Source organism: Schistocerca serialis, chromosome 2 (genome assembly GCF_023864345.2).
Source record: "Schistocerca serialis cubense isolate TAMUIC-IGC-003099 chromosome 2, iqSchSeri2.2, whole genome shotgun sequence".
In the NCBI taxonomy this organism is placed as follows: Eukaryota; Metazoa; Arthropoda; class Insecta; order Orthoptera; family Acrididae; genus Schistocerca; species Schistocerca serialis.
The window spans coordinates 930,476,183-930,491,772 of record NC_064639.1 but is presented as its reverse complement, the minus strand read 5'-3'; the positions used below and the strand labels follow the sequence as shown (position 1 = coordinate 930,491,772).

The 15,590-nt window shown below is 40.4% G+C and overlaps 1 protein-coding gene across 1 annotated transcript in view; it reads left to right on the top strand.

Moving 5' to 3' along the window:
* LOC126456525 (agrin-like) overlaps positions 1 to 15,590 on the top strand; it is a 1,113,065-nt gene that overhangs the window by 905,883 nt on the left and 191,592 nt on the right. The window contains exon 12 of the mRNA XM_050092274.1: positions 541 to 663. Coding sequence (XP_049948231.1) covers positions 541 to 663 — 123 coding nt within the window. The remainder of the gene's footprint in view (positions 1 to 540; positions 664 to 15,590) is intronic.

Here is a 15,590-nt window from a genome sequence, read left to right as displayed (position 1 = left end):
CTCAGAAGTTAAGTCCCATAGTGCTCAGAGCCATTTGAACCATTTTTCCGTACTTTGAGAGATGCTAGTACGGAGGAAAACAAGAAAAATGTCCATTAAACATAGGCCGTAAAGTGCCTACCGTAAGAGCTATGAGCACTTTCTCATCTTCGCTCTTGTGAATTTTATCTCCTCTACTAAACAAAAGATCATAGCTCTTAAGGAATGCAATTTAGGGTACATGCTTATTGAACAGTTTTTTATTATTTGGTCCGTACTGTCTCCTCCCAGTATACGGAAGGAAAAGAGTTTGCATGGAAGAGATGTGTCTCACAGTATCGAAGACGAACAAGTAGCCATAGCTCTTAAGGTATGAATTTTAGAACCAATATTTACTAAACATTTTTTCTTGCTTTCGTCCATGGTACCATCTTTGAATGATTGTCGGTAGAGTCCTGGTTCGCCCCGTATGTCTGAATAAATAAGTTAATGTTTCACTAAGCAAGCTAGTATCCTTCCTCAGTGTCCCGGCGATGTTTAATAGTTGTCGCGATGTTCCAGACGTCACAGCGGCGCTGAGGGGTTGTGAGGACGAGTTCTTCGGCTGCTGCCCAGACGGGAAGACAGCGGCCCAGGGACCGGACTACGCCGGCTGTCCTTCGCTGTGCGGCTGCAACAAGCTCGGTAAGAGACGGCCTCTGTGGCGTCACGAGCACCCAGCTCGCTGTGTAGGAAAACCATAGACGAGGGTCAGAGCCTGCAAGAAGCATCACCCTTAGTTTCAAATGCGCACGTCTTTTGTGTGTTCACATTTCCTTTTTATTATTTTTTTTTATCGGCAGTCTTCCGACTAGTTTGATGCTGTCTGCCATGAGTTCTTCTCCCGTATCAACCTCTTCATCTCTGAGTAGCAATTGCAAATTACGTCCTCAGTCATTTGCTGGATGTATTCGCATCTCAGATTTCCTCTACAGATTTTAACCTCTGCAGCTCCCTCAAATACCATGGAAGTTATTCCCCTATTAGAGATTAGATTATATTAGTACTTGTTCATAGATCATGAATACGACACTGCGTAATGATGTGGAACGTGTCAGGTTAATAAAAGGTGTCAATACAAGATATTACATTACACAAAATATTACATGACACTTAATATGTATTTTTTTTGTTTTTTTTTTTTTTTGTTTTGGTGGGGTGTAGGGAAATTACCCACTTACTATATCCAAAAATTCATCTAATGAGTATAAGGAGTTGCCATTCAGAATTTTTTTAAATTTCCTTTCAAATGCTATATGGCTATCTATCAGACATTTGATGCTATTATGTAAGTGACCAAAGACTTTTGTGGCAATATAATTTACCCCCTTCTGAGCCAAAGTTAGATTTAACCTTGAGTAGTGAAGATCATCCTTTATATTAGTGTTGTAGCCATGTACACTGCTATTACTTTTGAATTCATTCGGATTGTTAATAACAAATTTCATAAGTATATATATATATATATATATATATATATATATATATATATATATATATATATATATATATATAGGCTACAGTGTAGATCCCTAGCTCTTTAAATAAGTGTCTGCAGCATGATTTTGGATGAGCTCCAACAATTATTCTGATTACACGCTTTTGTGCAATGAATACTCTTTTACTCAATGAAAATAGGCGTGGTAAGCTAATGTACTGAGATGTATAGCGCCAAAATTTGCAATGACCCTAATAGCGTAAGTAGCTGAACTCATACGTTTCAGCAGATATTCAGTGTGTTTTTTTTCTAGTTCAACCCCTCATCAATGCATACACGTAGAAATTTTGAATATTCTACCTTATATACCGATTTCTGAACATCTGAGGTCATCAGTCCCCTAGAACTTAGAACTACTTAAACCTAACTAACCTAAGGACATCACACACATCCATGCCCGAGGCAGGATTCGAACCTGCGACCGTAGCAGTCACGCGGTTCCGGACTGAAGCGCCTAGAACTGCACGGCCACACCGGCCGGCTGTGTGGAACTGTATATAGTGTGTTTTGTCAACGTTTAATGAGAGCCCATTTGCAGAGAACCAATTAATGATTTTCTGAAAAACATCGTTTACAATTTCACCAGTTAATTCTTGTCTATTGGGTGTGATAGCTATACTACTTGTATCATCGGCAAAAAGTACCAGCTCTGCATCTTCGTGAATATAGAATGGCAGGTCATTAATATATATTAAGAACAGCAGAGGACCCAAGACCGAACCTTGCGGCACCCCATTCTTGATTGTTCCCCAGTTTGAAAAATCATCAGTTTTTGGCATATTATGTGAACTGCTTATTTCCACTTTCTGCCCTCTTCCAGTTAGGTATGATTTAAACCATTTGAGCGCTGTCCCGTTCATACCACAGTACTTGAGCTTATCTAGAAGTACTCCATGATTTACACAGTCAAAAGCCTTTGAGAGATCACAAAAAATCCCAACAGGTGACTTCCGGTTGCTCAGGGCATATAATATTTCATTAGTGAAAGTATATATAGCATTTTCCGTTGAAAAACCTTTCTGGAAACCAAACTGACATTTTGATAAAACTTTATTTTCACAAAGGTGTGAAACTACTGTACAATACATTACTTTTTCAAGAATTTTGGATAAGGCAGTCATAAGAGAGATTTAGCGGTAGTTGTTTACGTCAGATGCATCCCCTTTTTATGTAGTTGTTTAACAATGGCATACTTCAGTCTATCTGGGAAAATACCCTGCTTCGGAGAGCTATTACATATGTGGCTAAGAATCCCACTTATCTCTTGGGAACAGGCTTTTATTATCCTGCTGGAAATGCCATCAATTCCATGTGAGCTTTTATTCTTGAGAGAGTTGATTATCTTCCTAATTTCAGAAGGAGAGGTGGGTGGAATTTCAATTGTATCAAATTGTGTGGGGAAGGCCTCTTCCATTAACTGCCTTGCTTCTTCTAATGAACATTTAGATCCTATCTTCTCTACATTTAAAAAATGATTTTTTTAAATGTTTTCGACTTCCAGCTTGTTGTTTGTCAAATTTCCATTTGCTTTGATGGTAATGCTGTCATCCTGTACTCTTGGTTGCCCTGTCCCCCTTGTAATAATATTCCAAAGTGTTTTGATTTTGTTATCAGAGATTTCAATCTCAGACATGATACACATGCTCCTGGACTTTTTAATAACCTTTCTTAATGTAGCACAGTACTTTTTATAATATTTGGCTGTTTCTGGGTCATTACTCTTTCTTGTTGTGAGATACAGTTCCCTTTAGTGGTTATAAGATATTTTTATTCCTTTAGTAAGCCAAGGTTTTCGCATGGTTTGTTATAATTAGATTTAACTACTTTCTTGGGGAAACAGTTTTCAAATTCTCTTACAAGTGTATCATGAAATAAGTTATACTTTAAATTAGCATCGGGTTCCTTGTACATCTCATCCCAGTCTAACTGCTGAAGATTTTCCCTGAAATTTCTAATTGTTGAGTCATTAATTGAATGCACAACTTTGAAGGGTAATTTTGAATTACTGAATGGAGCTATGTCATATACTGTAACTAGCTGAGCTCTATTATCAGAAAGGCCATTCTCAACAGAACAAGAATTTGTGTTTTTAAACTTACCTTGGTCTATAAAAGTGGTATCTATGAATGTGCTGCTGTCCTTTACTACCCGAGTAGGAAAATTAATGACAGATGTCAAATTGATAGAACCAAGCAAGACTTCCAGGTCATTCTTCCTATTAAACGCTTTCAATGTATCAACATTGAAGTCCCCACAAATAATAATTTGTTTTCCCCTATCTGACAGATAGCACAACAAGGCATCCAAGTTTTCCAGGAATAAATGAAAGTTTCCTGAAGGGGACCTACATACTGTTACAATTATAAAAGAGCCCTTCTTCAGTTTAAGTTGACAGGCACATGCTTCTATATGTTGCTCTAGACAAAAAATTTTTGTATCTAAGCTTTTACACAGTGATATCTTATATGGCAACTCCTCCTCTCACCTTATTCTCTCTAATGTGCAGCTAGTTTATAACCACCTCTCGCTTCCCACGCCTGGGCTCCCGGGTTCGATTCCCGGCGGGGTCAGGGATTTTCTCTGCCTCGTGATGACTGGATGTTGTGTGATGTCCTTAGATTAGTTAGGTTTAAGTAGTTCTAAGTTCTAGGGGACTGATGACCATAGATGTTAAGTCTCATAGTGCTCAGAGCCATTTGAACCATTTATAACCACTGATATTTGCCTTTTCCATATCAGACACCATGTGATGCCCAGACATGCATAGTATATCTATTACATTATCAGATTCAGTGTCATCTAAACAAACCAGAAGCTCATCTACTTTATTCTTCAATCCCGGAATATTTTGGTGAAAAATGGTAACATTATTTTTTACTTTACTTTTGTGAGAATCTACTTTTCTCCTTAATCCACCATATTTTGGTTAAATATGGGAACATTATTATCTACTTTACTGTTGTGACAATCTTGTGAGTTTTGGACCTCTTTAGCACCTGCCTGCCAGAACTTCTCATTGGACACTGATATTAGTCTAAAAAAGAGGTACGTCATTGAGTACTAGTGTCCCCCCTTTTGGATTTCGCTAACAACCCTGCCATTTTACCCTTCCCTTTCCTACTGCGGTGTAGGCCATGCCTTGTGAAATCCCCTCTATCAAGAGCCTCGACAGGAACCAATCCAATGTCTGACAGAACTTTCCTCTTACTTTCTACTTTTTTTTTGAAACAGTTGGTTTCCTAGTGAGATTCTGTTGCATCTTAACTGAATCTACTTCTACTGGTGCCTCTTACTTACTTAACTGTGGTAGCAAGGCAAATCTATTGGTTGTGCCCATTGGGAAACTGTCAGACACTGTCCTCTTTCTGTGGCCCCTGTTCCCAGTTACTTCTTCCCACCGCTGTTTACCCTCCTCCCCCCCTTAACCTCTTCAGTTCCTCCTTCACTCTGTCCAAATCAGCCTGAAGGGCTCTAATTTTCTCCTCCTGTTCAGCTATAATCATATCTCTTGAGAAAACCCTGCAAAAGAATGGAAGAGTCTCGTTTGCTTCCTCAATTCCCACGCCGCTACAATTTCCCCAATGAAACCACCTGTCACAAAAGCTGCACAGAACCCCTAAACTAACTTTCCTACTGCAGATCACACACTTAGTATCCCTGGTAGTTTGGAAATTAGTTAAGAGATTTACTAAGTGATAACGATAATATATTAAATACAGATGTACAGCCTAGTTTATTTTGCTGCCTAGGTTAGCAGTATACCTTAACTTCATCTACTTCGTGACACTAATTCTGATGTTAATTTTCTCACTGTTCTCATTTCTGCTACTTCTTATTACTTTCGTCTTCCTTCCATCCATATTCTGTACTCATTAGACAGTCCATTTCATTCACCAGATCATGTAAATCTTCTTCACTTCCACTCAGGATAGCAGTGTCATCAGCGAATCGTATCATTGATATCCTTTCACCTTGAATTTTGATTCCACTCCTGAACCACTCTTTTATTTCCATCATTGCTTCTTCGATGTACGTATTGAACTGTAGGGGCGAAAGACTACATCGCTGTCTTACAAACTGCTGGTCATCTAATAGAAATCTTCAATTTTCTTTTCCGTTCTTCTGTGTATTACTCTTTTCAGTAACTTGGGTGCATGAGCTGTTTAGCTGATTGTGCGATAATTCTCGCACTTGTCGGCTCCTGAATGCTTCGGAATTGTGTGGATTGGATTTTTCCGAAAGTTACATGGTATATTACCAGACTCATACATTGTACTCACCATCGTGAATAGTCGTTTTCTTGCCACTTCCCCCAATGATTTCAGAAATTCTGTTGGAATGTCATCTATCCATTCTACCTACTTCGATCTTAATTCTTCCAAAACTCTTTTGAATTCTGATTCCAGTACTAGATCCCCTATCTCTTCTATATCAACTCCTGTCTCTTCTTCTACCACGTCATCACACAAATCTTCCCTCTTTTCGAGGCTTTCAGTAGACACTTTCCGCAAATCCGCTCTCTCCTCTGTATTTTACTATGGAATTCCCATTGCATTCTTGTTACCACCCTTGCTTTTAATTTCATGAAAGGTTGTTTTGACTTTTCTGCATGCTAAGTCAGTGCTTCACACAATCATTTCTCTTTAGATTTCTTCACTTATTCTTGAAGCTGTTTCACCTTAACAGCCTGTTCTGTTTATTTCATTCCTAAGTGACTTTTATTTCTATATTTCCGATATTCCCTGAACATTTTTGTGCTTCCTTCTTTCGTCGATAACTGAAGTACTTCTTCTGTTACACATGGTTTGTTTACAGTTACCTTTTTTGTACCTATGTTTTTCTTTCCAGCTTCTGTGATTGCCCTTTTTAGAGATGTCCATTTCTCTTCAACTGAACTGCCTACTGAGCTTTTTCTTATAGCAGTAATTGTAGCCTCAGAGAACTTCAGCGTATCTCGTCATTTCTTAGTAATTCTTTTAGCACTGATTCTTCCTGACTAGTCTCTTAAACTTCAGCCTATTCTTTACTAAATTTTGACCAGAGTCCATATCTGCTCCTGGGAATGCCTCACAATCCAATATCTGATTTCGGAATCTCTATCTAACCACGATGTAATCTAACTGAAATCTTCCTATCGAGTGATGAAAACATAGGATGAGCGTAAAGTGTTTCCCTGATTACGATTTTTTTCCTAAGTTACGTATATATTGATATGCTGCTGGTTGCAAATGATAGCGTAACTCACAATGATATTTTTTTCTGGATGGCCTTCCACATTCGCTGCGTTTGTTGCCCGTAGAAGGTCTGGGCGATACTTAATTTCTTTCCATGTGTTTGCCAACACCTCTTCCGTCGCCGCCTCCATAGCATATCGTATTCGTGCTGTAAGCGTTTGCACAACTGCAATAACTGGCGAACTGAACATTAGTTTCAGAACAGCCATCAAATTCAAGTTATATACCAACAGATCCTGCTCATCTGAAGAGAAAACAATATTAGCGTTTGGCAATACAACAGATTACATAGCATCGAAACAATTCGCTGAACTGAGTTTCACTTCTTTGTTGTAGTAGGACTTATACGTTAACATTAATGTAAGTTCCCCTGTACCCTCAATAAAACTACAACATTTTTACACAAGGTACTCTTTACATAGTGGCGCATAGACATTAGAACAAAGCTCAGTTTATAACCTAGTGCTTAATATATATCACTTGACTAGAACGTGGAAAACTATTACTTTTTACCGTTACCACACGAAATTTAGGTTTCCTTTTCATTCTTTATTCGGGATTTAATAAATTCATTTATTAAACGGCACGTAAGATATTATTTCGTACTATTCACTTACGCTGTAGCAACGATAAACGTACAAACTGGGACCACAATTTATATTTGACTTAGTTATTGAATTATGTCTTCAATAAAAATGTAGAATAAAAATGTAGAATTACTGAAAATCTCATGACTATTCCTTAGTATTATTTTCAAATAGCAATGGCCCGCCGTCAGTGTGGCCGAGTGGTTCTAGGCACTTCAGTCTGGAACCACACGACCGCTACGGTCGCAGATTCGAATCCTGCCTCGGGCATGGTGTGTGTGATGTCCTTAGGTTAGTTAGGTTTGAGTAGTTCTACGTTATAGGGGACTGATGACCTCAGATGTTAAGTGCCATAGTGCTCAGAGCCATTTGAACCATTTTGAGCAATGGCCCACTGTTTTCTTGGAAACAATTTGTTTGGTTAAATTCTTTGAGCTCGTAATGTTGACTTTAGCTCTATGGATCTTAGAGTTCCAATGGTCGATCTGACTTTGGAACAAAGGAAAGTGATTACAAGTTCTATTGCAATTAAATACTGAAAAATAACATTGCCGAATTTGGCGACTGAGATTAGTTCCTATACCAAAAAAAATCTTCCATATTTAAATGTTTCACTTTTTGTCACTATTATGAACTTACCTCTTTGATAAAAATAGAAAGTAAATGTTCAAGGAAGTAATCACGATATAGTTAACTATGTCGCTTTCATTACTTTAAACACTGATAGACATGAGAATGTAGTTAACTCACACGAATAACCAAAATCACTTGAGAGACAAGCTAATAGCGAAGCAAGATTGGAATGGCAACGCATTGCAATGGAATGGCGGATTTCGCCGTTTTTCTTTTTTTGTAATACATTATACATACGGATATTTGTCCACTTTCTTTTCATTACAGTAACATTAGTACAATATTTATAAGGATCACTGGTCGTTCACAGTCAAAAATATTTAATATGTTAATTATTATTTCATTACGTGCGCACATGACGCTTTCATAACGACATTAATGATTTGAATAAAGAACAGGGAGGAAATGCCTTTAATTTTGGCTACATCTACACAGTTACTCTGAAATTCACACTTAAGTGCCTGGCAGAGGGTTCATCGAACCATTTTCATACTACTTCTCTACCATTCCACTCTCGAATGGCGCGTGCGAAAAAGGAACACCTAAATCTTTCCGTTCGAGCTCTGATTTCTCTTATTTTATTATGATGATCATTTCTCCCTGTGTAGGTGGGTGTCAACAAAATATGTTCGCAATCGGAAGCGATAGTTGGTGACTGAAATTTCGTAAATAGCTCTCGCCGCAAAGAAAACCGCCATTGTTTCAATGACTGCCACTGTAACTCGCGTATCACACCCCACAAAACGCGCTGCCCTTCTTTGCACTTTTTCTATGTCCTCCGTCAATTCTACCTGGTAAGGATCCCACACTGAGCAGCAATATTCCAGCAGAGGACGGACAAGTGTAATGTAGGGTGTCTCTATAGTGGGTTTGTCGCATCTTCTAAGTGTTCTGCCAACAAAGCGCAGTCTTTCTTTCGCCTTCCCCGCAACATTATCTATGTGTTCTTTCCAATTTAAGTTGCTCATAATTGTAATTCCTAGGTATTTAGTCGAATTGACAGTCCTTAGATTTGTGCGATTTATCGTGTACCCAAAATTTATCGGATTTCTTTGAGTACCCATTTGGATGAACTCGCACTTTCCTTTGGTTAGTGCCAACTGCCTCTTTTCGCACCATACATAAACTCGCTATAGATCATTTTGTAACTGGAATTGATCGTCTGATGATTTTACTAGACGGTAAATTACAGTGTCATCTGCAAACAATCTAAGGGGGCTGCTCATTTTACCACCTAGATCATTTATGTAAATCAGGATCAGCAGAGGGCCTATGACAATACCTTGCGGAACGCCAGATATCGCTTCTGTTCTGCTCGATGATTTACCGTCTATCACTACGAACTGTGACCTCTCTGAGAGGAAATCAGGAATCCAGTCACACAGCTGAGACTATACTCCATATGCACGCAACTGATTAATAGTCGCTTGTGAGGAACGGTATCAAAAGCCATCTGGAAATCTAGTGATATGGAATCGATCTTAGATCCCTTGACGACAGCACTCATTACTTCATGGGAATAAAGAGCTAGCTGCGTTGCACAAGAACGATATTTTCTGAATCCGTGTTGGAAATCTATCAATAAGCAATTTTCTTCGAGGTGCTTCATAATGTTCGAGTACAGTATATGCTCCAAAAATCCTACAGCAAATTGAGGTGTGTCATGTGGGTCTGTAATTCAATGGGTTACTCCTATCTCCTTTCTTGAATATTTGTGTGATCTGTGCTACTTTCCAATCTTTAGGGACAGACCTTTCGTCAAGTGAGCGGTTGTATATGATTGCTAAGAAAGGCGCTATTGTGTCTGCATACTCTGAAAGGAACCTAACTGGTATACCATCTGGACCCGAAGACTTGCCTTTCTTAAGTGATTTGAGTTGTTTCGCAACACCTAAGACATCTACTTTTATGTCACGCATGGTAACAGCTGTTCCGGTTTCGAATTATGGAATATTTACTTCGTCTTCTTTCGTGAAGGAATCACGGAAAACTGTACTTAGTAACTCCGCTTTAATGGCACCATCATCGGTAACACTTCCATCGCTATCGCCCAATGACGATACTGACTGTTTTTTGCCACTGGTTTACTTTACATACGACCCGAATCTCTTTGGGATTTCTATCATATTTTGAGACAATGTTATAGCTTGAATTAACAACTGAAAAAACTCTTTTCGTGAGATAATTGAGATACACACAAGGCATTAACGATCCCAACAAATATTACAGAACATAAAAAAACTTACAGAATTATAACTATACTACAACTTGTGGCGTAAGGGCAACATATAAGCGCCTGCAGTAGTGTCGCTGACGACAAGTACAGGCCATAATATTCAGAGGACAAAGGCAATGGGTAGTAAGCAACTAATCTAACGGTGCCACGTATACACACACACAGCAGGGTCATCCAATCACCAAATCGCCTACTGCAGAACCAACTCAGGTTCTCTCCAGTAAACTTAGCACTAGAATGGAGTAATTCAAGTAGGTGTTCACGTGCGAAGAAATATTCTAGTTAACCGAGCCTCACCAGTTCGAACATATCAAGAGTTAACATGTAGCTTCAGTCTTACAAAGTGCTACTTTCCGTAGCAAGTCCAGGTTTGTCGAAATCACATTAATTTACAGAAATGACATACTGTTCGATTAATCTTGGGTGAAGTACCGCTTTTTTTTCTTTTATTGTCATTTCATTACCATAGCTCCATAGGATGGGGTTGGGGGGGGGGAGGGGGGAGGGCGTGGGGGAGGGAGGGGGACTGTCAGCGTGTACAAGTCACCGCTGTTCAGCCATATGAGAATAAAAAGTTTAGGACACATTTTAAAATTGGACACCTCAGCTGAAAAAATAAATGTCTGACATAATAAAAAGATATAGATTCAGTTGCATAATTTGAAATACAAAAGCTGGATTTGTTGAAAAATTAAAAGGTTGACACAGATGAAATGACAACTGAATCTTTCACAGAAGATAAAAGACAGAGGGACAGTTTCACAAGTTAAAAGAGTAAAAAGCCAACGTGCTGACTGATTAAAGTAGATATACAGATGAGTGAAGTGTTGAGTGGACCTAGACTGCCAGGAAGAGAGGTATCATAGCAATGTAGCAGTTGGGGTAATGTGTAAGAGGGTGTCTGTGTGGGAGGACGTTTGGAGCAGCGAAGAAGGATGTCGTTCAGGAGCAAGCCTTAGGGTGTGGGCGAAGAGGAGAGGAGAGGAAGGGAAGAGAGAACTGACTGCTTGAGGTGGGGTGGTTTCTTTTAGATCTGGTAGGATGAGTATACAGCACAATGGATTTCATGGTCGGGCAAGGAAAGGCAATTAAAGTTTCGTTGGGAAAGGATATGGAGTGTGTGGAGTGGCAGCAGAGGCACAGCAGAGTACAAGGAGCAGTGAGCAGGGGTGAAACTAGGGGATGGGTAGTGTCGAGTTTACAGATAATGTAAGATATTCAGAGGAGTACAAGATGGAAGAGGAGGGAGGGGAATTTTATAAGTTGGTAGAGGATGCAGGTGGAGGAGGGTAAGCGGATGCGGAAGGCTAGGTGGAGTGTATGGCATTCAGGGATCTGTAGGGCGTGATAAAAAGGAGGAAGGAGCAGAAGTCCATTGGTGTGTTGTTTAAACATGCACCCTTGTTTATCCTGGTAATTCAGCACTCAAACTCGATTTCCATGTGTTACTAATAGATGCAATATATTCAAAATTGGGCGTTAAACCGGATTCTAAGGCCAGCATGCACCAAAACATCCAGCCGATCTAACTTCAGACTTGAAGACAACTTCTGCAAATATCCGTCGGACCAAGCAGCGACGGCAGCCATGTCGCTGGGTCAGCTCGTACCGACTCCTCGCCTCGCCCGCTCCACTGATTGGTGGCGCTCGCGTAGCGGCAACGATGTACCGAAAGCAAGATGTGCCGCTACGAGGAGAGCACCGCAAGTGTCATCACTTGATTCCGCAGGGACTTCGCTCAGTAGAAGAAGGGGCAAAATAAGAAAACACGTGTCTCGACTTATCCGTAGATACTCGACCATTTCTGAAAAAATGGCGGTCAAAGAGTCTGAGCTATTGTGTCTTTTACCACGCGATATCGGCAAATGAAGTGGTGGCGCAGCGTTTAGCGTTGCGGCTTCTTAATTTTGCGCCCCGTGTTAGAAACCCAATTCTGACTTTTATTTTTGTGTTTCGTGGGTACACCCGTGTCTGTAGAAGCTTACTATACGAATGTTTGCAGTGTGTATTCATATATATATATAGTTGTTCTTGTTTGTCTACTAATTTCATGTCAGAAGAATGAATTTTAAAAAATGAGAAAGTTATATGAAATTGTATACGGTGAAATACCAGTATTGTATCTTGATTCATAATCAAGCGTCAGTTTTTGGAAAAGTCATCCATAGGCTTGGTCTGCCGCGAACTTATTGCCACCTCGCGAAATATTCACCACTGCTACGACATTTCTGTCACGAGTAAGATTTATACGAAGAAATACAAGAAATGTCACTGTGGAAAAACCTACTTTTGCGCGATGCTCGTGGTGTTCGGAATATCTGGTTTCGAATGTGTCTATGATCGGTATGATCTAAGGGAATGCACCAAATCTTCCTGAAGAATAAACATACACTGATGAGCCAAAACATTGTGATCACCTGCTTATTAGCTTCATTGTCTGTCTTTGGAACTATATACATAACTGATTCTGCGTATCAGAGATTCGATAGTTTGTTGGTAGGTTTGTGGAGGTACGTGACATTAGATGTCTACGCATAGGTCATGTAATTCTGGTAAACAATAGGCAGCTGTTTTGCTTAGGTGGTGATGGCGCCCGGTAGCAACCAGATGGGTTCTACAGGATTTGCATCAGGCGTTATGATATCGCCGTCGGAGAATACATCAAGCTTGAAGGGATGCAGGTGGTTCGCAGCTGTCAGCGTGTCCTCGATTACTGTCATCCATTTCTATCACAGGTCCTATGCAATCGCAGGAGAATGTATCCCATAGCATAATGCTACTCCCACCAGCCAGCGTGCGTGGCCCACTGCATGTTTCGAGCAGCCGTTCACCTCGATGATGACATTTGTGGAGAGGACCATCGACCCAGTGCAACAAAAATGTGATTCACCCGAAGAACCGACATGTTTTCGTTGATCGACGATCGAATCCCGATGGTCTCGTGCCCACTGCAATCGTAAATGACGATGGCGTTGGGTCAACACGTAGGGGTGGTCTGCTGCGGAGCACCATGTCCAACAACGTACGACGAACGGTGTGCTCCGAAACATTTGTACGTGCACCAGCATTGTGTTCTTCGGCAGAGATGTCACACATCGCTATCTGCCCCACTTTACAGAGCAGAGAAGACACCGAAGCCCACGTTCTCTGAAGAGCCTCGGACGTCCAATCATTCAGCGTCTAATGGTACTTTCACTGATCCTCTACCTCTTTCCGTAGATGCTCAAGACAGTAGCACGTGAACATTCGACCAGCTTCGCCGTTTTTGAGATACTCGTTGACAGGCTCTGGGTAATAATAATCTGTCATTTGTGAAAGTCACTTATCTCAAAGGATTTCCCCATTTTCAGCTCATATCTTTGCTAGGTGGATCCCCCGTCCATGTCTGCTCCGTTTACGTACATTCGTTACCGGGTCACCTGCCCGCAACGCTACCAAGCACCACCAACGTCGCGGTGGCCAGTGGTCATATTGTTCTGGCTTATCAGTGTATGAATATAATATAAGAATTGATATGAGAATGAAATATCAGAATACGAGAATATAAAAAGATTGTGACCCCTCACCGTACCATACACACATAAATTACATAATAAACGTATGATACTTATTGTGAAATCCAGTTGTAAATTTATAGCTACTATAACGCCCTTGTATTTCCTATTTTGATAAGAAACATTCGTGTGGTTACCTTCTATGGACATGGGTAGATAAATGAAAATATTGAAAAATAAAATACATAAAAACAATAATCCAGTTTCGAACGCAGGACCCAAAATTAAGAAGCTGGAACACTAAACACTGTGCCACCATTTCATCTGCCGATATCGCATGGTAAAAAGCACGTTGTACTGTATGGAACTGGAGACATAGAAACGACGGAGAAGCTTCGTCCCCGCCGTAGCCTCAGTGGTACACAACCCCACAACAGGCCACAGCAGTCCACTCACCCCTCCGACACCCCACACCGAACCATTGTGCGGTTCGGTCCCCAGTGGACACCCCCACCTCCCCCCCTCCCCCCTCCCCCCTCCCCACTCCATAGGAACGTCTCACACCAGACGAATGTAACCCCTATGTTTGTGTGGTAGAGTAATGATAGTGTATGCTTACATGGAGAAAGTGTTTGCGCACCAATCGCCGACACAGTGTAACTGAGGTGGAATAAGGGGAACCCCCCGCATTCGCCAAAGCAGATGGAAAACCGCCAAAAAACCATCCACAGACTGGCCGGCACACCGGACCTCTACACACGCCGCGCGGATTCGTGCCGGGAACCGGCGCGCCTACCCTCCAGGAAAGCAGTGCGTTAGACCGCACGGCTAACCGGACGGGCAAAAGGCACATAAAGTACCTAAAAATATCTCGAAAACTTTGGCCTTCATTTTTTTTTCAGAAACGCTCGAGTACCTACGGATAAGTCGCGAGACGTGGTCGCTTATTTTGACTCCTCTGCCATTGAACGAAGTCCCTGGAAAATCAAGTGATGGCATTTGTGCATTTCAATGTTGGGCTCCATAAGGTTCCCTTTCTGTGCAGCGACCGTAGAATATGAAATTATAAAGCACGTAGCAACCAGTAGTTGAAACACAATTTATTTATCTTGTTGCAAATCGATTTCGACTGATATCAGTCATCAACGGTTCATTTTTCTTACCGATACATGCCATAAGTACAGGTACTGTCCTTGTCAGATTTCTATCTGCTTAAATTATTTAATTCTCAAAATGATTCGAGGTTAGACCTCATCATCAGGCTGCAGAGTCGGTAAAAAACACATTTAACACAAGTGTACATATATATCAAAGTTTATTTGTATAGTCTTGGTATGTGCTGTGATCATCCTGTCGAGAAAGAACAGGATAACCTACTAAGAGGCTATGTCACTCACTATGACGGTCTGCTGTTCACATGAATTTTTTTTAAATAATCACTCACTTTGTTCTTATGGTGTGGGAGTCTTTTTGTGATGTTCTGAGATACCTCTATTCCTATGGCTCTTTTGTTGTTCACAAGCTTCTAAAGTATTTTGAAATATGTTGTCACAATCACAAATACATCAACACTGCAGAAAACAGGGTTGCAGTCAAAACAAAGCTTCTTTAGATTTGACTATAGATATGTCGATCATGGTGTTGTCAGTCACTTATGTTTTCTGCACGCCTTGCTGTCACGTCACTGAAGTTCGCTGATGGAATACATTTAAAAAATGAGCAACTGTGGCAGTTTTATAATAAAAATGATAGTGTGTAATTTTAAGAAGTAAAAAGATACTGCTGGTACCTATAATCATACGTAAACTTAATGTTATGTATTTTTTTATTTTAAGACTACTGTACTGAAATAGGCGAAGAAATTTGACTTCTTAAGCTATGCCATTTCAC